At 47.2% G+C, this 24,735-nt stretch overlaps 1 protein-coding gene across 1 annotated transcript; it reads right to left on the bottom strand.

The window, feature by feature from the left end:
* Positions 1–26: 26 nt before the first annotated feature.
* Positions 27–24,303, bottom strand: utp20 (UTP20 small subunit processome component). Its single transcript, XM_042298038.1, has 58 exons — positions 24,108–24,303; positions 23,727–23,807; positions 23,551–23,617; positions 23,276–23,408; positions 22,838–23,026; positions 22,607–22,688; positions 22,388–22,525; positions 22,078–22,233; positions 21,752–21,907; positions 21,265–21,477; positions 20,677–21,085; positions 20,377–20,482; positions 20,002–20,152; positions 19,854–19,913; positions 19,516–19,683; positions 19,288–19,364; positions 19,099–19,178; positions 18,733–18,994; positions 18,368–18,535; positions 18,165–18,255; positions 16,265–16,350; positions 15,431–15,556; positions 15,110–15,276; positions 14,651–14,859; positions 13,441–13,664; positions 12,990–13,228; positions 12,536–12,680; positions 11,992–12,079; positions 11,454–11,597; positions 11,226–11,279; positions 10,975–11,127; positions 10,009–10,164; positions 9,784–9,924; positions 9,405–9,542; positions 8,790–8,929; positions 8,617–8,705; positions 8,141–8,508; positions 7,899–8,038; positions 7,605–7,761; positions 6,775–6,873; positions 6,357–6,524; positions 6,023–6,189; positions 5,770–5,914; positions 5,427–5,543; positions 5,175–5,345; positions 4,387–4,518; positions 4,079–4,189; positions 3,851–3,930; positions 3,684–3,753; positions 3,274–3,456; positions 2,984–3,115; positions 2,731–2,863; positions 2,166–2,371; positions 1,851–1,922; positions 1,476–1,733; positions 1,218–1,344; positions 761–906; positions 27–357 (listed from the first exon to the last, which is right to left on the bottom strand). The coding sequence occupies exons 1-58, from the start codon at positions 24,156–24,158 to the stop codon at positions 205–207; spliced, it is 8,472 nt and encodes a 2,823-aa protein (XP_042153972.1). The 5' UTR covers positions 24,159–24,303; the 3' UTR covers positions 27–204.
* Positions 24,304–24,735: the final 432 nt, after the last annotated feature.

Below are 24,735 nucleotides of genomic sequence, written 5' to 3'. Positions count from 1 at the left end.
ATAAGCAATATTCAACAGGACCACTGTTCAAAGAAAGTAGCACTTATTTTTAATTTAAAAAAAAGTTACATTAAATGCACAAACATATCAAATCCTTGACTGAGAATTCATACAGAGGTGGCTTGCGACTGTCAGCTCCTGCATTAAGCAGGACACGGTTGCCTGGTCTTCTCATCCATCCTTGCTATATAATGGATAATAACATCATTTCACCATCGCCAAGTCCTTGAGTGAGTTCCTCTGTCTCTTGGCTTTGTAGCCAGGCCTCAGGAACTCAATCTTCCTCTTCTTGGCCTCGATCTTGTTCTTGTGTTTCTTCAGCTTCTTCCTGGCTGCGATGTCAGGGTTAGCCACCGCCTGAGAGAAGAGTTAAAGGGTGAGACGCTTGGTATCCAACATTACGATAAACAGTGTCACAATATGTAAGTGAATATTAACAGATGAAATACATTTTAGGCAAGGATCTGAGGAATAAGTTCAGGGTGTAATAGTCATTAATCTACCATTTGTTAACTGTGGGTAACAGGGATATTGGTATCCACCAATGTTATTTTTCAACAATACCTTTTGTATTAAAAAAAAGTATCACATGACAATCTGTAGAATTGCAGGTAACGAGCACTGCCAAACAAAGTCAATGTGTGTTATTTTTCATCTCACTTGAGTTGTGTTCCGATTATTCTTTGATGAATTTTCTGTTAAAAAAAAAAAAGGGGTCCCCGAGCACAAAGTTTGAGAACCTCTGCCATAGAGTACACACCTGCATAGCCTTGTGTTTCTTGCGGTTGGCCCTCCTCTGTGAAGCATCCTTCTGAACAGCTGAGAAGGCCAGAGAGAAGGTCTGCAGCCCCACCTGCTTCTTCAACAGCTCTATTAGCTCCTGGGACAGGTTTTTCAGGGTGGGGTCTGGGGAGTAAAACGTCTAATTAAATAGAGCACTAATTTGATGCATCTCTGTGACCAACACCTACAGAGGGATCAGTCGGAAGAGAACTACACAGAGTTGAGTTGACACAGAATAACAAGAGCGAGCAGTCAGACAACAAGGCAGCCACAATGAGCACACAGAACAAGGGAGAGAACTGAAAGGCCAGAGAGCCGCGTTATGATTAGGATGATGAATTTGAGGAGTGGTGAAAGGGAGAGGAAGATGACAGACAGTGTTGTGTTAGCTTGATCCTCGTAGCTGTTATTAAATGATGAGGACAGTATGCTACCTTGGTCTGCATAGGTGCTGTCCAGTTCTCTGTAGAGAGGGGCAATGATGGTGGTGAGGTAAGGACCCAGCCTGTCTTTACCCAGGTCCACAGCTATGGCCCCCAGGAACTTAAACACACATGTTCTCTATGGGGGGAGAGAAAGGACAAATAACAATGCAAACATTTATTGCAGATATTCATCAACTCACCATCTGTAAATAAGCAGTGGTGTTGGGAAACCATAAAAGGACCACGTATTGGGGTGTTTGTGTGTACCTTGAGGGGTATCTTGGGCGTGTCTGCAGCTTCCCTCTTAGCCATTAGAGACAGCTTCTTCATCATCCACAGTAAGGATGGAGGACGATCATCCTTCTCATCCTCCTCTTCCTCTTTTTCTTTCTCTCCTTCGTCATCCTCTCCTCCGTTCTCCATCTCTTCTTCCTCCCCCCCCTCTACTTCCCGGGCAGGTGGGATTTCAGACTCGGGTGAGATCAGGTAGATCACCTTGGCGACGAACAGCAGGTTCTTGATCACCTGGGGAACGGCAGACGAGACCATCCAACCTGTCAATCGAACTACTGCCCGACGGGTGACACCTCCGACTTAAATAGTCTGTTTGCAACATCATCAGTGTAATATCGTCATCCTTACCTGTTCTCCTGTTGACGTGTCCAGGTACTTCGACTGGAGCTGGTGACAGAATGACAGGACCAACTCTCTCATCTGGTGGAGGGAAGGAGAGGGGAAAGCCAGGTAAAAGACACATCAATCAGTATGGCTAAACATCACTTGAGTCACACCCTTGTTTACAATACAATGCATTCAATTATCTCATTGTTATTCAAACCCCCAAAAAGCTGTTCTCCCTGTTCCGCCTCATTCACTGAGAAGCCCATCTGGATGACTCTAAGCAGGTCAAGTCATCGGTCTGTATCTTTGGTTAAGTGATGTTCAGACCCGTCTCACCTTCTTGTCTAGGTTGGTAGTAAGGAACGTGGTCGCCACAGGTTCTGGTGTGGTGGTGTTTTTGGCGCTGCCCTTCTCTGTGGTCTCCTCTCTCCAGCGGGCAACCAGCTGGTCTGGCCGGTGGGCAGCAAACAGCTGACCAAACAGTTGAGAGGCGGTCAGCCACACCCAACAGTGAGGGTAACGCAGGTGGGTCTCAACATGACCTGGTGGAGGGGAAACGCATTGCTCCGTTACACAAAGGGGAAGTCAGCAGTTTAGAGGGTAAAATATTACATTCAATGATCGATGAATTAATGTAGATCTATAGGTTCTAGACTTTATCATCAACCCATAGACCAAGAGAGACATTTCAGGTGAAAACGTGTAGGCACATGGGTTTAATCACACTGCTTAACATACCACAGTACTGTACTATTTATCTCACCACAGACAACGGAGATGCCCGAGGTGATTTTCAGACCGGGCCCATGTGATAGATGCCTGATGTTTGATCTACGACCATAGGAAATGGCAAGACCGCACAAACAGATGTGGGCCCAGGCTAGAGGTAGTAGTGTCTTACCCAGGATGTTAGTGAGAGTGTCTTGAGGCTTGCTGAGCTCCAGTAGGCTACAGTCCTTGGTGAGTTTGGTGACCAGGGTGAGGTAACTGAACAGCAGTCTATCTGCTGCCTTCTCATCCTTCTCCTCCTCAATCTGACAGACACACAGATATAGAGCAGCTGTTAGCACAGGTTATAGAAAATAGTAAATAAAATACAAATGCTTAGGCAATGCTTTTGAAAGTTTATGTAAAATAGTTCATGTTCGACTCACGTCTTCAAAGTTGTTGGGGTGGATCTCTTTCTCGATGAGGGGCAGCAGGGCATCTAAACGGCGGCCAAACTGAACCCCCTCTACCTCCACAAACAGCCCACACACCTGGGCCCCCAGACGACGCAGAGACACCTGGGGGTAGGGGTCAGAGGTTACAGGAGGACATGGGGTGCATCTCAATAGTCTAAGGTGGATTTCCTTTATTTGCACTTGATCAGACCTTTACATTGCTTTATTAGACCCGTAGAGAAAGACAAGACTAGTGTGTGTGTGTGTGTGTGTGTCCGTACCTTGTCTCCAGACAGCCAAGTGTTGACCAGGGTGAACAGGGTGTTCTGGTGTTGCTGGTCCAGTTGACTCAGCAGTGATTTGATGGCAACAGCGGCCATCTTCTTACAGCGAGCCGAGTCATCGTTCACCATGGCCAGTGCCAGAGGGACGAAGAACAACCCACTGTGCTGCAGCAGCAGGTTCTAGGACAGAGACGAATCAGTTACACACAGGAGTAGAATTAGGTTGTCCCAAAGAAAACTGATCTAAGGTCAGTTTTGAGTTTATTCCCTCTAATGGTTAGGATGTGGGATCTGTTTCTATAGCCAACTTCGACCAGGAGCAGTGGGTATAGAAAGCGACCAGAGTTACTGCGAGTCGAACTCCAGTAATTATGGGATGTGTGTGTCAGGAGGATTGTTGTGGATACCTGAGGGAAGGTTTGGAAGATATAGGCCATCAACTCCAGAGCAGCCTCTCTTCCTGTGTCAAACTCATAACTAACACAGAGAGAGAGAGAGATTTTAGTATCAAAAGGCACAAACAAACGACTTACATCTAAAACAACGAATCCCTTTAAACACAAATATATCCTACCTGAGCTGGGCCACGATGAAGTCCAGATGTGATCTCAGTTTCTTCCCCAGAGGATAATCCAGGATATACTTCTGGTAAATCTACAGGTGAAAATAACAGGAAAAAAAATAAGAATCTAAAAATGTGTTGCCTTAATTAAGCACAGTTTTAACAAGGCACCTTCAAAAATACAATACAAATGGTAAAATACAGGTTTAAAAATGAATATAAAAAGAAACCAAACCGTACATGTCTGCACTGGACCCTGATCATGCCGTTCTGCCCGGTAATAGACAGCTTGGCCACTTTCTTCATCAGCTCCTCCATCTCTGGCACTACCAGCTTCCTGGACAGGATGGCCTGTAGGGGGAGATACAGAGGAGGACAGATTAAGAATTTCACTATACACTTTGAATGCAAATACATCTATATGTCTGGTTAAATAAAGGTCTAAAAAATGTTGGGGTCTAATGTATTAGCTGTAGCAATAAAGTATGGTCTCCCAACTCCATCTCTCTCCTAGATTTGGACAGGTGGAGAGGGAGGGCGTTAGCTACCTTTAGCAGGCCGAAGGCTGTCGCCTGACGTGATTGGTCATAAATGTCCTCCTCAGCGTATCCCAGCAGCACTTGCAGCTGCGTCTCAGTTATCTTGTGTGTCTTCGTGTTCTTTACTAGGATGGTGATGGACTGACGGCGAAAAGAAGGATCATTCAATGATTTGATATGGCCACATTTCTGTTATTTCAAATCATTAAAACATACAATATGGCATGTTTTTGCATTGCGGAATGAATGTACTGTTTATATTATATTTAAGCAATAAGGCACCTCGGAGGGTGGGGGGGTCCCCGGGGTGCCTTATTGCTATTATAAACTGGTTACCAACATAATTAGAACAGTAAACAAGTCTAAACACCTGAGTGGTGTGGTATATGGCCAATATACCATATACTTAGCCGTGGAATATTGGCCATATATCACAAACCCCCGAGGTGCCTTATTAAGCAATAAAGCATGAGGGGGTGTGGTATATGGCCAATATACCAAGGCTAAGGGCTGTTCTTACGCGCAACGCAACCCGGAGTGCCTGGACACAACCCTTAGCAGTGGTATTATAAACTGGTTACCAACGTAATTAGAGCAGTAAAAATATGTTTTGTTATACCCGTGGTATATGGTCTGATATACTCCGGCTGTCAGCCAATTAGCATTCATGGATTGAACCACCCAGTTTACAAGGTCTCATATACCACGGCTTTCAGTCAATCAGAATCCAGGGCTCGAACGGCCCCGTTTATAATTGATACTATATTAAAATGTATTCATTCAAACACTTGTGCTACCTTGAAGCAGTTCTGGACGAGTTGGAAGTTCTCTCCACGGGCAGCGCCAGCCTTGGAGTAGTCTTTGAGCAGGACAAACAGCTGCTTGGTGAGCTGGCCTGCATTCTGCTCTACAGCTGGCAGGGCGAACCGCAACAGGAACGTAAAAGCTAAGAGAGCCTCTGTTATCACCTGGAGGCACGGAGAGACATATACACTCAGATACAGACATACACGCTTCTCAACACACACACACACACACTCACAACTGACCTTGACGTGCATGGAGTTGAGACAGTCTAGTAGCAGAGCAAAGAAGGGATCCAGCATCTCAAGAGCAGAGGCCTCAGAGGAGTTCACCTTGGACTTCTTCAGACTCATATGGAGCAGCTAGACAGAGAAAGAACGACAACAGTCAACCAACATTCAACTGACCACAGATGAATGAACAGTAAACCACTATTCAGCCATTGGTTACCATCTGTTCACGGGACTGGTTGTTGCTTATCTTAATGCCTGCCTGCCGCAAAACACTATTTCACCTTCTAGTCAACCTGTGAGAAAGCCTGTGGGAAAGTTCCTGAAAGTTTTAGGGAGGGTAGCTAGATTGGTTTACCCGGAGTCCAGTGTCCACTAGGATGTGCATGTTGGTGCGGCTGCTGACGGGGGCTTTAAGTCCTCCTCTCTTTGGGGTGGGGGGCAAGAGGAGACAGCTGGGAGGAGGCAGACGAGGGTCCGGGGGCGCCTGGGGCTTTTTGTCCCTACACACAAACAATAAAGACACGACGTCAAATATTTGTGTGAGACTCAGTGAGTGAGAGACAGAGCAAGGAGAAGGGAGCATGCCTGCAGTGTGAGTGTGTACATACTTGTTCCGCTTGGTGACGAGGGGCAGACTCTCTGAGACCAGGCCATGGCTGAGCAGTAGTACAGCCTGATGGTCCATGGCCTGGTTCACCAGTAGACCTGACACTATCCTCTTCAACACTGCATGGGCACGACGGGCTGTCTTCAGATTGGCTGTGTTCTCCAGGATCTAGAGACAGACAGAGAGAGAGAGAGGTGGAGACAGAGAGATTCAAACAGAAGGAGAGAGAGACAGAGAGCGAGAGATAAATAAAGGCACATACACACTGTTTGCGGAGTAATCTGTTGATGTCCCTGCTATCTGAGGAATTTCAGACACATCTAAGCGATACTTACATCTTTCATTGGCAGTATGAGTTGTATGACTCTGTCCTTGCCAGAGTACTGGCCCAGGAACTCATAGGAGTCCATACTCTTACTGTGGCGGGCCTCCATCAGCTTAGAGACGATCCCCTTCACCTCCTTCTCCTCAGCCACTGCACCAAACAGCTCGCTGTTGAAGATCTACAGGAGAGGAGTGGAACAATGGAGTGTGAAAGGAGAGCTGGCAAGTTTGTGTATCAAAATGGATTATGCACAGTGACACACATATATATATACATATATACACACACACATCGATACATACATATATACACATACATATATATATACACATACATAGACATATATATGGGCACAAACACACACGGACAGACACACAAACCCGCATAAACATACAAACACAAGGACATGTATAGGTTAGAATAGTTACATCTATTAGCAGGCCCATGCAGTGGTCCAAGTCTCCAGGCTTCAGTATAGGGGCGAGGTGAGACAGAAGTTGGTACACCGTGAACGTCAACACATGGACCTGAGCGAGAGAGAGTCAGTGGATCAAAAACAAAGCCATATCATTTAGAATAATTCACTTAATGATTGAATACATTTACACAGACAGAGATGGAGTCTCTGTCTCAAAAACATACACAGTCGGTAGTGTAAAACAATTTAAAAAATGGATTACATTAGATTTTTTTCCCTACCGATCTACATAACCTTCTCCACATTTAGAAAGTGATTATTATTTTTCTTTTTAACTAACGTCTTAATTGCATATATGTTCACACCCCAGAGTTTATACTTGGTGGAAGCAGCTTCGGCAGGCAGTACAAGTGTAAATCATTAACTCTTAGGGCAACATATATCCGTTGTTTTTGTCAAACTTGCTCAGTAAATTTGGTTGGAAATCATTTACGAACAGCAATGACCTTTTCTCTGACTTCCAAACAAATTTAAGTTAGAACTGAGACTGGATCACTCAACACCTACAGGAAAGCCATTCTGGTGAGTCTTTGGCATAAAAATGTGTGTAATTATCCCACTGAAAAATAAAGCTATCCCCTTTATAGACTTTCACTAGGCACTGTAACAGTAGTCTTGGAGTAGCCTCCCAAATAGCACCCTATTCCCTTTGTAATGCCCTACTTTTGACCAGAGGTCATTTGGAACGCACACCTGGGCCTCGTACCCAAGGTCTGAGACGAGGGTTTGTGGTCCATCTGTATGAAAAGACAGAGAAACCTATTCAGCTGTAGTGTTCACCTGGTAGCCCTTAACCAGAATGGACTTCATCTCCTTCAGTAGGTACTGCAGGTATTTGACCCCCAGAGTCTCGACGATCTTAATCAGGGTGTTACGAGCCACGTCTCTGATCTCCTGGAAACGATTCCTCAGCAGCACACACATCTTCATCAGGATGCTGTCAACACACACAGTGTTTATTATATACTAACATTGCGCACACACACACACTCCCAGAGGCACGGACACACACGCGATACAGCCACATTTACAGGGCGTACCACATTTATGTTTACATTAACTGGGTGTACATACCCAGGCAGGTTGACATCCATGACAGTCGAGGGCAGTGTCTGCATCAGTTTGACCATGGCGAAGGCTATAGGAACTCTGGCCACCTCCTCCTCCTTCACGTCCTTAGACTTTACCGCCTTGCACTCCTCATCTCGCTTCACCTACACACACACACACACACACACACACACATGCATTGGTGACACATTCCAAAAGATCCCCGACAGCGAGTGCAACTGGTGTGTGTTTGAGCGTGTGTGTACCTTGGCGGTCAGACACTTGTGTAGCCTGGGCAGGACAGCATTTTGAACAGTGGCATGGATAGAGGTGATCAGGGCCTCCAGCTCTGCTTTGCTCTGGGGTAATCCACTGGGAGCCGCAGGGGCTGTAGTGGAGGGGGTCGGCTTCCTCACCGGAACAGCTTTAGGCTCCGCTGTAGATTCTGTGGCGTTCGTTTCCATAGCAACACCCTCAACGGCGCCCGTGTCCATAGTAACAACCGTGGCCGTTTCTATGGTGGTTGTTTTCGTGTCTGTTTCAGTTTCCATGGCTTCCTCAGTGTCACTCTCCTCTGATTCGACAGCTGCCGCCTCTTCCTCATCAACTTCGTCATCAACGATGGTGCTCACAACTAAACAGAAAGAGGCAACATCGATCAATATACCACACGCTTGGGATGGAAATCATAATCTACTTCATTGGGACCTCTTGGTCACCGACATCCAGTCTGCTCACTCACCGTCTTTGGCCCTGGTCTTAGCTGCCTCCATTTCTCTCTCCAGAGTGTCATGGTCAAAGTGGAACGCCTCTAGAACAGTCACCAACAGACTGTGGATGGACACAGGTATGAGACAACAGTACCAATGGAAAACAAAACATATATATCACCCTCTGATACACACAGACACCTACCTGACAGCCAGTTTCTGTTCAGCCTGTCCAGTCTGCAGTATGTGAACAAAGTGTTTAAGGTAGTAGAGGTATTTAGACCAGGTCAGTCTCCTACACACTGCTCCTATCACCTCTACTGATGCTGACGTCATACCCTCGTTCTGCAGGACAGAGAGAAACACACAGGTTACACACACAGGTTACACACACACACAGGTTACACACACACACACACACACACACAGGTTACACACACACACACACACACACACACACACACAGGTTACACACACACACACACACACACACACACACACACACACACACACAGGTTACACACACACACACACACACACAGGTTACACACACAAACACACAGGTTACACACACAAACACACAGGTTACACACACACACACAGGTTACACACACACAGGTTACACACACACAGGTTACACACACACACACACACACACACACACAGGTTACACACACACAGGTTACACACACACACACACACAGGTTACACACACACACACAGGTTACACACACACACGTTACACACACACACACACACACACACGGTACACACACACCAGAAAGAAGGATAACATTATTCAGTGTGTTGTGTAACTGACCTTGAGCATCTTCTCGTCGAAGAGGGCAGTCATGGCGTAGGGCATGATGTAGGTCTGGAGGGAACGAGATGACATCACAACCGTACCCTCCGTCAGCTGCTTGGCGAACTTCCTCAGAGCGCGACCTCTACGGTGGATCTGAGAGACAAAACATTAAGCGCTGGGCTGAACACCACGCGTCCTGACTCATTTGAAGAGCGTCGGCTGTATGGCTACAATCCAAGCTGCCCCGAAACCAGGCTAAACAGTGTATTTTCCAGGCACACACACAATGTTCCAAAATCTATACTGGCATACCACTTAGAACGCACGCCCAACACATTGCTTCCATCCCTGTAGTGTGCCGGTGTGAATATTGGAACAGTGACTGAAGTCTTACCTGGATGTGCTTCATGTGCTCAAAGAAGTCAGACTCGGGGTCGTTGTAGTCAGTGAGCTGCACCAGATCTCTGAAGTCTCTACGGGTGGGGAAGGTCTTCACCAGACACGCCAGCACTGTGGTGTAGTCATGCTGCACACTCTGAGAACACAGGAGAGACACACTGGACCCAAGTTCTCGTGTGTGTGTGTGTGTGGTGTGTGTGTGGTGTGTGTGTGTACTAACCTCAGTCTTGCTCCTCAGTCCTTTCCTGACTGCGTCCAGTATGGTGTACTGTACTATCTCCTTGTAGTCCTCGTCTCCCCGACCCACTGCAGCCAGACGTGTAAGAACAGCAGACAGACACAAGGTGGCGTTGTCTGCCAGGGACATGTCTCCAATCTACAACACAGGAAGGAAGACGGTTGAATTTAATGAATGGATGAATTACATTGCTGTTAATATTCCTTTGAAGATTCAATTATTTCCACAATCATCAGAAAATTAAGAGCAAAAATCATCTTTTTTCTCCCCAATTTCATGGTATCCAATGGTTTTAGTAGCTACTATCTTGTCTCACCGCTACAACTCCAGTACGGGCTCGGGAGAGACGAAGGTTGAAGGTCATGCGTCCTCCGATACACAACCCAACCAAGCCGCACTGCTTCTTAACACAGCGCGCATCCAACCTGGAAGCCAACCGCACCAATGTGTCGGAGGAAACACTGTGCACCTGGCAACCTTGGCTAGCGCGCACTGCGCCCGGCCCGCCACAGGAGTCGCTGGTGCGCGATGAGACAAGGATATCCCTACCGGCCAAGCCCTCCCTAACCCGGACGACGCTAGGCCAATTGTGCGTCGCCCCACGGACCTCCCGGTCGCTGCCGGTTACGACAGAGCCTGGGCGCAAACCCAGAGTCTCTGGTGGCACAGCTGGTGCTGCAGTACAGCGCCCTTAACCACTGCGCCACCCGGGAGGCCCACCACAGACATATGTTAAGCAATATGCGCCACAAATGGTTTGTTGAATGCTACATACGGATACATTTATTGATTCATAAAGTGAACAGGACATCTAAAATAAGACGGGAGCGTTCCAAGATACGGCCAATGTCGGCGCAATAGTCAAGAGACCGGACTGCAGCGTAAACCCCCCCCATCTGTAGTGTCTGATCTGTCCCGTGTGTCTGCCGTGCGTGTGTTGGGTCTCACCTCGAAGGAGGCGAAACAGTTGTGCATCATGGTGTAGATGAAGTTCATATCCAGTGTGTCCATGTCGTTGATCCTCCTGGTGGCCTCCTGGAAGGCTGTGAGACGCACGTCGAAGTATACCTCGTCCAGGTGACGACTGTCAAACGCATTCAACTGGAGGGAGAGAAAGGGCCGATGGTTATACATGGCTGTGTGTGTGATAAACATGGGTTGTTTTGTTCCTGTGTGTGTGTGGTTTTTTCGAGCCCTACCTTAGCAGCTGTATCTGTGATGTACTTCAGTCCCCTTTCCAGGTCTCCCAGCGTCTGTTGGGAGACAGTAACACAGGTAAACTTTCTGCGATTCACATCATACGGACCACTAGATATGAGTAACGGGGAGCACGTAAGGCCCGGCTTCGGCAGCTAAAGATGTGAAAATGAGTGAGCGCAACAGAACACACACATCTGGAGTCAGGCTACGGGGGCCTGGGGTCCTACCTGGAAGACGGAGGTGAGGGCCTGCCTGGGCAGCTTGTTGTGGAGGATGGAGAACAGTCTACTGATAGGCTTGAGGAAGGAGGCGGGATTAGAACACTGTCTTAGCAGGTTCTGGACTGTAGACAGGATGTTAATCTCGGTCTCCTGAAACACAAGGGAATGGAAGTACATTTACATTCGAGTCATTCAGCAGACGCTCTTATCCAGACCTTACAGTCGTGAGTGCACACATTTTCGTACCGGTCCCCGGCGGGAATCGAGCCCGCCACCCTGGCGTTGCAAGCGCTGTGCTCTACCAACTGAGCTACACGGCAAATGCTCACGAGCGTAACATTATAACATATAACCTACCACGACGCAAGGAAATGACAGGACAGATCAATAATGAGTGGGAGCTCATGTAACACATACCATGGTATAACGTAACACAACCTGGCATGACGTTACCTTCGAACAATCCAATACAGCGCGAAGTCCTAGACAAACAAACCACAACACAGACACAACATCTCCCTAGAACAGTAACACGGCGTTGTACCTGTGGGTTGCGGGCCTTCTGGAGGTATGGCAGCAGCAGGCGGATGAGCACTGAGCTCTGGTCCTTATCACTCACAAACCTGCTGAGCCTGGAGAGGAGAGAGAGATGATGACATTAGCCTGTGGAACCCGTAACTACCATCACCACCATACAACGACCTGAAACCCGAGAGGGAGAGCTGTGATAAGATCACAAAGAGCAGGGGCTAGAATACGCCATCTATGATCAGTTGGCGTTAGAGATTATTTGACTGTCTACAACAGGGCTCTCCAACCCTGTTCCCGGAGAGCTGCAGTCCTGTAAGTTTTCGGCTCCAAACACAATCTAGCACATCTGATTCTAATAATTAGGTGGTTGATAAGCCGGAGTCGGCTTAGTAAACAACTGGGGTTGTAGTGAAAGCCTACAGGATGGTACAGTAGCTCTCCGGGAACAGGGCTGGAGAGCCCTGGTCTACAATGATCACAAAGTCAGCACGTCGCCACAGCACAGTAGTCAACGCTTCATAAAGGACGCAGAAGGATGTGAGGGCCGAAGGACTTACTTTGAGAGGATGTTGAGCTCCTTGGCCACCTGGGATCTAAACTTCTTCTTCTTGAGTCTGACAGAGCTGCGTACGATGCCACTGAGGTACTGTAGCAGGGTGGAGATGTGGGGCAGGAGTAGCCTGGCACCCTGGGTCAGATGCTCTGAACAACACAAACAAACCATTCATTTCTGCACTTTTATCAATGTGCACGCTTTGTATTTGCTATTATTTACAAGGATTTCTTTTTTTATTACAAATGTTAAAAACTTTGTATTACAACCCATTTTGCATTTGCTTATACCTACTAGAGCCAATAGTTTTTCCATGTCACCAAACGAGGAAAAACTTCCTAGTCTGGTCCATCGTTATACTGTTTAGTATTTACTTTTATTCGTAGCATTTGCATATTATAGCAGTGGCCCTGTAAACATTGCATTTGCGTATTCTATATGTTGTCCATAGGCCTCACCCAAAGAGATGTAGGCTCCCTCTGGTGGCTGGGGGAATACACTGCCGTTGACGCTCAGCTCCGCCCCCTCACCCTCCGAAACCAGAAGGTCCTTCGTGGTCACCAAGGACTCGGCGATGTCCATCACCATGGCAACGGTCTGGGTGGAGACATTCTTGGCGGAGAGCAGGGCGAACACGTTGAGGAGGACGTCACACTCCGGGTGACCAGACTTCTGCTTGGCCAGGAGGGGGAAGTACCTGAGAGAGGAGGAGAGGAAAGAAGGTGGCCACTTTCAGGCGGGTTGAATCTGTCACCTACCACTGGGTCACGGCAAATTCCTCCTAGTTCCACACTGGAAACTGGATTGTTGCCAGAAACATTCTACCATTAACATACTGATCTCATTGTGAAAAGGACTTGGCCTTAGTGCAGCTGAAGTCTCAACACAAAGACTGTTTGATAAGCTTACCTGGCATTCTTGCTCCAGACTTGGATGAGTTTGAGGAGGGGGGTGGGGGAGTAGGGGCTCTCTGTTGGCAGACGGCAGACCTGGGGCCAGACGATAGCCTGGAAGACGGCATCGAGCTCATCTGGGGTGAAGCTGTACGAGTCAAAGCCATCAAAGAAGTCCTGGATCCTCAGGACGCCCAGGCGCCTCAGGTTCTTCAGAGGAGCGATACAGCCGGCCTTTAACTGGGCAGAGAGAGAAAAAAAAACATTGAGGAGTTTTTAAAACCTGTTCATCTATTTTTAGCCTTTCAGCTGCAAAGAGTAGAGAAAAAAAAAAAGAGGCGACAAAACAACTTTAAGGAGTTACTGACTTGTCCTAAAAAGCCATGTTTGTGTGCAGTACCATACATGAACATCAACATGCTTTATACATGTTCACACCTGCAACTGCCAGGGCAGGCCTCTCCGAGCCTCCTGTTCTAGTATAGGTCTCAGAGGGCGAGCTGCGGCATACTGCCACAATGGCTACACTGCAGCTCCTGCCCAAGACCAGAGATACTAAACGTTTTTCTCAAGAGACATCAAATCTGATTTGATTTTGTCACATGCGCCCGGATACAACAGGTGTAGACCTTACAGTGAAATGCTTACTCACAAGCCCTTAACCAACAATGCAGTTTAAAGAAATATAAGTAACAAATAATTAAAGAGCAGCAGTAAAATAACAATAGCAAGGCTATATACAGGGGGTACCAGTACAGAGTCAATGTGCAGGGGCACTGGTTAGTCAAGGTAATATGTACATGTAGGTAGAGTTAAAGTTACTATGCATAGAACCCAGGAGCTTATTATCAAGCTTCTCTGAGTAGGAGTGCTGATCTAGGATCAGGTTGCCCCCTGTCCAAATAATAATTTTAATCGTGATCTAAAAAGGCAAAACTGATCGTAAATCAGCACTCCTACTCATCCAGCAGCCTCTAGTTACATTTATTTTTAATTTTACCTTTATTTAACTAGGCAAGTCAGTTAAGAACAAATTCTTATTTTCAGTGGTAGCCTAGGAACAGTGGGTTAACTGCCTGTTCAGGGGCAGAACCTTGTCAGCTAGGGGATTTGAACTTGCAACCTTTCGGTTACTAGTCCAACGCTCTAACCATTAGACAACCCTGCCGCCCCTGGTCTGTCCCCTGGTCCAACAGAGAACATACAGTAGGTTTCTGTGTAAATACCTGTTCTCTCTGGTTGAGGATGGTGGAGACAGAGGCGGTGACACACAGTAGGATCTGCAGCACCCTGGGCAGGTGTGTGCTGATGAGGTGGCCCAGTTTACTGATGACTGTGTTGACTATGTTCAGCAGGCTGTGCTGCCGACCCAGAGGAAGGACGGCAGAGAAGTCCGTCTCGGATATCGCTTTGTCTACTGCAGCTAGACACAGACCTGGAGAGAGGGAGGGGAGAAAAAAATAGAGAGAGAAAGAAGAAGAGTTCTAAGTGTTCGAATGTCACACTTAAAACAAACACGTCCACACACACACACACACACACACACACACACTAGGCTAAAGCTACAACATAACGGCCGAATAGACCGATGAGACAGAGGGCAACAGAGCCATTCACTATGGAATAAGACGAGAAACACTCCGCTCCCATACAGGTTGTATATCACATGTCGGAGGGCGCCCTACCCTGTCCGTGGTGGCAGACGGGCTCCAGTAGGAGGTCAATGAATATGCCCAGCTCCTCAGACTGGCATCCTGCCAGGAACCTCAGCACGATGGAGGAACGCTGCATGGCGCCAGACTTGCTTTGGAACTTACTGCCAGTCTTACTGCGCATCCGCCCAAACAGAACCCTACAGAGGTTAGGTTAGAGGAGAGGGGGTTATATTGGAGTAGTAAAGGTGACACATAAATAGGCCACAAGTTTAAGTTCACTTGAAGACACAGACGAGTAATAACAAACAAGAGTAATCGCACACGCACACACACACACACACACACACACACCTCATAAGCAGCGGGATAAGCTGAGCCCTGTGCGAGGCGTCCACCACGGCCTGCTCCTCTGAGATGTTGAAGTGAACGATTTCATCCTTGAAGTGTTTGTCATCCAGCAGCCTCTCCAGATTCTCCCTGAACACAACAGTCACGTCAAAGACATTCAATAGACTTTGGGTCCAGAAGCACAAGACATTTCAGATACAGAAAAAGACATCGGATGAAGACATTTCATTACTATATCACAGCAAACACAGAAAGACCGTGTATCAAATGGCCTGCCACCAGATACTGAATCAAGATATATTAGCAAATCCACAAGCCTATCGGCCTGTACAGCTTCAAAGAGGCACCAGACCAATGTTGTTGACAGGGTCTCCAGGCTGATTCTGTGAACTCTGTCAGTGGTACACTATGGGAAATGAAATAACAGAACTCCTATTTCCTTCCATCATTCTGCTCTCAGTGATGTTAGATGGGAAACGGTTAGTAAATGGATAGTTTAATAAGGGAAGTGAAGAGAGGAACTCCTGTCAGATCTGTGGTTCTGGGTGGAGGTTAACATTCCTGCTCAATGGAACCTGAGATGGCCAGTGATGTCTCTGATCTCTATCAGCACTGGTAACAATGACTCCCATTGAGGGACCGGGAGTCCATAACAGTTATTACAGTATCCCTTACTCCTACTCCGATCACCTGAACAAAAAATGTTAAATGGTGATTTTGGAAAGTAGGTTTTACGCCTGGCAGACTGTAAAAGGACTGAAGGTGTGTTACGACAAGAGGTAAGATGAGACGTTGCGCGACAGTGTCGTTCGGAAATAAGCCAGAGAGCAGACTTACTTGTAGGGGAGGACGTTGGGGTCTTTGTAGGTCAGAACACACTCCAATGCTGCCCTCTGAATCTGCTGGTCCTGGTGGCACAGCAACTGAACAGACACACAGTCACACACTGATAGCAGTACACTGACAGAGACTACCCGCTGTTTAGGTAGAAAGGCTGATAACGGGTCAGATAAGTATGTTTAATTGAGTATACAGTTAATGCATGGTAAAATAGGAATTTAGCGAGAACAGCCGAGAGTGATTTCATGCGAGTAGCTGATGTGAGTGAGACCTTTAAACAGGTCGACATTCACAAGGCCGCAGGGACAGACGGATTACCGGGACGTGTACTCTGAGCATGCGCTGACCAACTGGCAAGGGTCTTCACTGATATTTTCAACATGTCCCCGACTGAGTCTGTAATACCAACATGTTCCAAGCAGTCCCTGTCCCCAAGAACACTAAGGTAACCTGCCTAAATGACTACCGACCTGTAGCACTCATGTCTGTAGCCATGAAGTGCTTTGAAAGGCTGGTCATGGCTCACATCAACACCATTATCCCAGACCCACTCCAATTTGCATACCGCCCAAAAAGATCCACAGATGACGCAATCTCTATTGCACTCAAAACTTCCCTTTCCTACCAGGACAAAAGGAACACCTATGTGAGAATGCTGTTCATTGACTACAGCTCAGTGCGCAACACTATAGTGCCCTCAGAGCTCATTACAAAGCTAAGGACCCTGGGACTAAACACCTCCCTCTGCAGCTGGATCCTGGACTTCCTGACAACACATCCGCCACGCTGAACCTCAACAAGGGGGCACCTCAGGGGTGCGTGCTCAGTCCCATCCTGTTCTCCCTGTTCACTCATGACTACATGACCAGGAACGACTCCAACACCATCATTAAGTTTGCCGACGACACAACATTGGTAGGCCTGATCACCGACAACGACGAGACAGCCTATAGGGAGGAGGTCAGAGACCTGGCAGTGTGGTGCCAGGACAACAACCTCTCCCTCAAGGTGATCAAGACAAAGGAGATGATTGTGAACTACAGGAAAGAGAGGACCGAGCACACCCCCATTCTCATCGACGGGGCTGTAGTGGAGCAGGTTGAGAGCTTCAAGTTCCTTGTTATCCACATCACCAACAAACTATCATGGACCTAACACACTAAGACAGTCGTGAAGAGGGCACGACAAAGCCTAATCGTCCTCAGGGGATTGAAAAGATTTGATATAAGGTTCTACAGCTGCACCATCGAGATCATTCTGACTGGTTGCCTCACTGCCTGGTATGGCGATTGCTCAGGCTCTGACCGCAAGGCACTACAGAGGGTAGTGCGTGCTGCCCATAACCTCACTGGGGCCAAGCTTCCTGCCATCCAGGACTTCTACACCAGGCGGTGTCAGAGGAAGGCCCTAAAAATTGTCAGACTCCAGCCACCCTCGTCATAGACTGTTCTCTCTGCTACTGCACGGCAAGTGGTACAGGAGCGCCAAGTCTTCTACCCCCAAGCAATAAGAATCCTGAACAGCTAATCAAAGGGCTACCCAGACCCCTCTTTTACGCTGCTGCAACTCTTTGTTTATTATCTATGCATAGTCACTTTAACTCTACCTACATGTACATATTTCCTCGACTAACCGGTGACCCAGCACATGGACTCTGTACCGGTACCCCCTGTATATAGCCTCGCTATTGTTATTTAACTGCTGCCATTAACTTATTTGTTACTTTCATTTTCAACTTTTTTTTACTCAACACATATTTTTCATAAAACTTCTTAAAGCATTGTTGGTTAAGGGCTTGTAAGTAAGCATTTCACTGTAATGTCTACACCTGTTGTACTCGGCGCATGTGACAAATACAATTAGATTTGATGATGATAGGTGAGATAGGTAAGTTTACCTGAGTATACAGCTCATTGAGGCTATTCTCCAGGTACAGAGAGCGAGGGTTGGTGAACTTGGCAAACACCTTCAGGTGAGCGATGAGTTGCCTGGGAAAGAAATTAAAATGTCTTTAGAAAATACTATATGGCACTGAAAATGCATTGTGAAACAAAATTAAGATGTTTTATTTCCAAAATCTTCAACGTGATCATCTCTTACTTGGCTGCTGCTCTTTTTGGTGGCATCTTCCTCTCTGGTCTAGCCTCCTCCTCCTCCCTGTCCTCCTCTTCCTCTCCCACCATGCTAGCCTCCATGGCAGCAGGACTGCTCCTCTTCCCCAGGTCCTGAGTAGGCGCCACCAACAGGTCAGCTTGGTAGAACTCATTCCTGCCAATCGTGAGAGGGGAGGGGCATAGGGTCATTTAAGACAGTGGACAATGGTGCTCTTTCTCAAAAGCCTTTCTTAGATTTATTGCGTCTGGTCTCCTCGCCTCCTCCTCAAAATGAAAAGACCAGAGGTTCCTCTCCGTAGGAAGGCAGTGTAATGTGTAAGGCTGCAGTCTCTAGTCGTGTGTAGGGCGAACCTGATGAATCGTAGCAGCAGTGGACTGAGCTCCCTACTGCGTGGTTCTACGCGGTCAGGGACCAGAGCCATGGCCCTCCACAGCAGGCCCCTGAAGTTAGTGAAGTCTGTCCTCTCGCTGGGGTCAGAGGTCATCTTCAGACGCTGCAGGAACAGCACCCCCACGTCCCCGCTCTCGATGACATCACAGCCCGGCTCCCCTTGCAGCTCCGAGCCGCCATCTTCATCATCGGCATCATCGTCGCCTTCACGCAGCTCCTTTTCTGTTAGACAGGACATTTTCTTAATCGTTTTACATCGTTTTATATCGACACAAATAGCTCATCACAGTGTTAGAAAAACAGATCACAAATGAGCACGCACTCACCAGCAAGACCTGCCACCAACTCCAGCTGCTCATGGTAGACCCTCCAGAAGTCTTTGTTGTCCATTCCTCTGGCATGGGTCCTGGAGAGAGAGACACAACACGAGGAAGAGATGAACTGTGTTATTTGGGGGGGGGTTAAAAGGTCATAGAGTATGATACTTTAGATTTATTGTGGTTGTGTGTTCTTACACTATGAGTTCAATGACTGGGTCCCACAGGGGTTTGAAGTTGACGAACAGCATGGACATAAGATAGCGTAGAGGCACCTGCAAATGGAAGATGCAGAACTTTACTTAATCATCCACTAAGATCATCCACTAAGATCAAACGTTAATCAAAGGTCCCGAGTCTGTTTCGAAATCTAGGTTCCCATATCTACGTTTTAGGTTCCAAATCTAAGTTTTATGTTCTGGGTACCTGTTGGAAGGTCCCCTGCGTCCCCTGGGGTAGTGATCTCTCTACCAGGTCATGTCTGAGCTTCCTGAGGTGCAGCAGCTTCTCTCTGTAGTCCTGCACGGAGGCAGGGACCAACTCAGCCTGAAAACACACTGCAAACACAGGCTGGACCTCCACACTGTCCTCACTCTGAGAACACAAAGAGAATCAGAGTTCAAATGTGTTGTTATTGTCCATTTAGGCTCAAAATGGAAAGTTCTCTCAATTATCTTCTACCATGTGAACGAATTCAATTGACTTGAGCAAATAAAGACATAATTGTCAATTTACAAGACATCATTTGGTTGTTCTGTACCAACCTCTGACGGTTTGAGCTCAGCCTCAAAGTGGGTCAGAATCCTCAGTGTCAGCAAGCGGATCTGAGGGAGGAAGCATGGTGGAGAGGGTTAGGTCACAGTTTAAACGCAACTAACAAAGTACCCAAAATAATTCAATCTACTTCCATACTTTGGAGCTGTTGGAGGATAGGTTGACGTGCAGCATCTGGTGCAGGTCGAGCAGAGCACCGTGGGATAGGTGCTCGGAGCAGCCGTTGACTGACAGCCGGGTGTAGTAGAGGTCTCCTAGCAACAGAGCCGACATGTCTGTTGGGAACTTCCTGTGACACACACAAACACAGGAAATTGATCAGGGTCAAAGTGCACCAATTACGAGAACAAAACCAGTTACCAGATTATATAACCAAACATTAAATGGCACCAACAAACTCACACAGATTTACTGTACCAATCCAAAGCTTTATCTCTGGCCACAGCAGTTATTCCCACTAAATGGGAACTAGTCTCCAAGAGCTGGTGATATTTCTCTACTTTTAGTACTTACTGGATGATGGGCTTGACCCGCTCCACTGGCACCAGGGAGAGAACCTCAGCAGATCCATTCAGACTGAGCAGGGAGCTGAGGGCCTGCCTGGCCACAAACAGACCACCTAGAGGACAGAAAAGGGGAGAGATCTTTATTTTACCAGCTCCTGGGTTACTACTGGAGGGACAGTTAGGAGCTAGAACAAATGTGCATTGAATGGAACACAACATTCATCTGTATATCAGATAAGAGCAAACATTGAATGGAACACAACGTTCAACTGTTTCACAGATAAGAGCAAACAAGGGCAGCCCATACCTTTCCCCAGCGCTTCTCTCTCCACATTCAGTAGCAGGCGATTGAGGAGGGCTGTCAGACTGGGAACGACACACCCTGCTGCCAGTGGTCTGAGGTGGGGCAGGAGGACCAGGGCTGCCCAGGGCAGGGACAGGTCAGTGATGGCCTGGTTCAGGTCCTGCGGTAGGCTGATCAGAGAGAGGATCAACTCTGGTACTGACACCTTCTCTGTCCCATCACCTGGCTCCTTACCGGGGGTCTTTCCGGTGAAGACCAGGGGGTAGGTCTCGAAGGCCATGGAGCCATCTGTAGGGGGCGGGGCTTTAGCCAGGATGAGACTGACCAGCACCTCCATGGCAGAGTGACGAGACACAGAGTCTAGACTGGAGAAAAAACCCTCTAGGTACTGTAGCAGACTGGGCAGGAAGAACTGGAGAGAGATATAGAGAAGAGGGAGGGGTGAGGAGAGATGGAGAGAGAGAGAGAGAGACGTATGGAGTGGCAGAAAGGAGAGAGATTACGTTATCCATGTCCAGTGAAGGAAGCTTACTCTGCCGGAGTCAGCTAGGATGAAATTGCCTGGTGCATTGATGAGATTAGTCCATGTACCTGTTCAAACCGTTTCATGGTGAACATCTCCTTAGTGAACTCCAGTATCAGGTCCTGGTCCATCCCACTGCTGAACACCTTTTTGACCGTGTCCTGTGTGAGTGTGTTAGGCAGGGAGACATTCTCCCCCAGCAGTAGAGAGGAGATGATCTGGAGCACGAGTCTACAGCAGGGTCCTTGGAGGGCTGGGGCCTGGAGCAACTCATGAACTGCCTACAGAGGCACAGAGAAGGACAAAAACACCAGAGGAATCTATACATATGATGCCAACAGTCAGATTTGAAACCAAACTGGGTTCAAGGCAAAAATGTGATCTGAAAATGAAATGGACACAAAGTATTCTTCTATGTAAATGTATACAGTATAAATGGAGACTGTCAAATACATACAGAGATACACACAGCCTCTGAACACAGAACAAACTCTATGCTTATTCTTAGTTTTACTTATTCATGTCGCACAGATAAATGGTGACCCCCAGCCCTACCTGACAGACAGCGTCTGGCTTGGTGATCTTGGCTCCGTTGCGGTGTCCCACCAGGGTATGGAGGATGAAGAGCAGACGCTCCAAGTGGTCGGAGGCCTGACCCTCCTCATCAACATCGGTCTTATTCAGGTTCCGTAGGGCCTCACTCACACATGCCTAGAGAAAGACAAAAACAGTCACAGTTAAACAGCCCTGGACCAGGATAATGAACAGTATCACCCAAACAGTCCGACAGACAGACAACAACAACCCATGTCACACAGGCCTACAAAGAGTTTACATTGGCACTATGCAGAACCAGTTGTGAGGTAAAAATGCTCCATAACCTGTAGAGACTCCCACAGAACCAGGAAGTGCTCTTTCTCTACGTGATTGGCTGCTGCCTGGGCCATTTGATCCAGTGCCTCTCTGACAGCATCCCAGGGTAGAGATACTTCCTGGTCAGCACTTGGTCCAAGCTTCCTCAGAGCAATTGGGAGGGCCTGGAGGAGAGGAGAGGGAAGAAGGATACAACAGAAAAGGGTTGTGAATGAAAGATCGTTCATCTGAATATACACGCATAAGACTCTACTTTGTTAACCTTTTTCGCAAAGAGTCTAATCCCCTATTTCCTACTGTATAACCTAATGAACTCACCGTGCCAGCGCAGGAGTGGAACATGTTGCGGACCCCTTTACACATCTCAAACAGCAGCTGTCCCACCCCCTCTGCCTTCCCAGGGTGCTCCTCCAGGTCCAGGAACATGTGGTTGAGAAGGGCGTCAAGATCTGGCACCTGGCGGGCATCGATACAATTAATTCAATCAGATCTGATTTCATCACCACTGGATGCCAACTAGGTAAGACCACAACACACCTTTCTCATCAGAAAAGAAAAACTCTCTGCCGCAAACTTTCGTATGTGTTCCTTCTTGTGTGCCAACAGTGTACTGTACAAGCTGTAGGGGAGAAGGAGAGATAAGTAAACACCGATGTCATATATGCCAATATGACATAGATAGGAGACGATAACAACAATAACGCTGGAGCTTCTAGCACCGTCTGTCTACTCCTACTGCAGCCAGGTAGGCCTAAGGCCCAGTCTCACCTGTACATCTTGGTCATGTCCTTGACCATGAGTCTCCAGAGGTACTTGTAGAGGTAGGAGAGGCAGGTGAAGGCCCACTCCAGTATCTCAGTGTCCTGGGTCTCCAGGAGAGAGGTGATGATGACAAAGAAGTCGGGGAAGTGGGGGTAGAAATCCATCTGGAGGTCCCTAGCCAGCTGGACCACCAGGCTGATGCATAACGGAGGAAAAGGTTGTGATTTGCAGCACACACACTGCAAGCAACAAGCTTGCCAATGAAGAACAAACATTACATTTGTTTCCACATGATATGAAGCTTGTGTGCATTATTTATTGGCAAATTTAGGAACCTTCTACAGAACATATTCCTATCTATAGTTTGTACCTTCCTCCTCAGCATCACACTGTAATCTCAGGTACACACACACACACACACACACAGTAATCTCAGGTACATACTCCAGTAGAGGCTGGCAGGCAAGGCTGTTCTTGGTACTAAGGTGAGTCTTCAGGCTCTCCACTATAGACCTCTGATGGAACACCAGAAGGTTGAAGGACTGGCTCTTGTTGGACACCTCCCTCAGGAAGGTGGCTGAGGAACAGGTGAATGGGTTTCAGATTAGTCACTGGGTTCTGCTCATGGGAGCATGTTTGGAAACTTGACAAAAACATGTATTGGGCCAGATGTGATAGTAGTAGTGACGCTCCTTGGTGTGACCGAGTTATGTACTTACTGAAATGCTCTGTCAAATTCAGGTCCCTCCATTTTGTCAGTCCTTCTGAAAAGTAAGTGTCTACCTCCTACAACGGAAAACAGGGTTACATGCCATGGAATGATATTAACAACGACAAAAACGTATTTTTTAAACCAATTTAATAGGGGAGCTGCAGTCTAACAGAGAACGCATACCTCATCATAACTCCCAGTTCTGTCAATGCGATGGATGACATCGATATTGACATTGGCAAGCCTTTCAGCAAACGTGAGAAACTGTAAAGCAAAACGATCGAGTTAGCTACTTTCTGTGGTGTACTAACGTTACAGTAATGAAATGCCTCGCTAGCTAGGCTACATATGATATTTAACATATTCAAGCAGCTACGCTTGTTGGTTCATTAATCGTAGCAATGGGAAAACATGTTTAATTTGAAACTGTTCAGACATTATGAAAACCAGGCATGAGAGATGGCTATGCATATTAACAAATATTTTGTTATTTCCAATGCAATAGCTAAGCAGTCGTCGCTAGCTAAGCTAACAACTGTGCTACAGATTCCCAACAACACTCACCCTGAATGTGTTCTCAGATTTATGATACGACGACTTGGATTTGATCTTCATTTTTGACGTGTCTTTTTTTTCGGATGAATGTTAAAAATATATGTAATCCACGTTTCAAATTTGTATGAAAACCACAATGTATAGACTAACTGTGTTTACACACATGCCTGATGCCGGGGCGCAGCCATATTGGATGAAGCATCATGGGAACGTTTTGCTTTTCCACGTGGTGAGAAGACACAGAAGGGGGCGTAGTTTTGCAACAACTTCAAGGATTACTTCCTGGATACTTTTGTTTCTCAATGACAGCTCAGTCAGTGTCCATACAGTGTCCATACCAGAGGTGGCTGCTGAGGGGAGGACGGCTCATAATGATGGGCGGAACAGAGCAAATGGAATGGCATCGAACACATGGATGTATTGCTACCATTCCACCTATGCTGCTCCAGCTATTAACACAAGCCCGTCCTCCCCAATTATGGTGCCACCAACCTCCTGTGGTCCATACATGTACTAACTAGTGGACATGACATACTGGACACTAGACACATTATACTGGACTGGACATGTTAGTATACAGATATGTTAGTATATTTTCTCTGTTTTTTTTCCAGAAGTGTGTGTGCATGTTTGTGTG

Source organism: Oncorhynchus tshawytscha, linkage group LG15, assembly GCF_018296145.1.
Source record: "Oncorhynchus tshawytscha isolate Ot180627B linkage group LG15, Otsh_v2.0, whole genome shotgun sequence".
NCBI lineage: Eukaryota > Metazoa > Chordata > Actinopteri > Salmoniformes > Salmonidae > Oncorhynchus > Oncorhynchus tshawytscha.
The sequence above is the reverse complement of the archived record's forward strand: the minus strand, read 5'-3'. Positions and strand labels throughout refer to the sequence as shown.

Bases quoted from the DNA above. Each gene is read 5' to 3' on its own strand.
- utp20 (XM_042298038.1), bottom strand. From the start codon at position 24,158: ATGAAGATCAAATCCAAGTCGTCGTATCATAAATCTGAGAACACATTC. The intron at 23,409-23,550 runs GTAAGTACATAA...CCTGTTCCTCAG, and splicing joins GAATTTGACAGAGCATTTCA to CCACCTTCCTGAGGGAGGTG. The intron at 18,995-19,098 runs GTGAGTGCGTGC...CCTGTCTAACAG, and splicing joins GTTGGTGGCAGGTCTTGCTG to AAAAGGAGCTGCGTGAAGGC.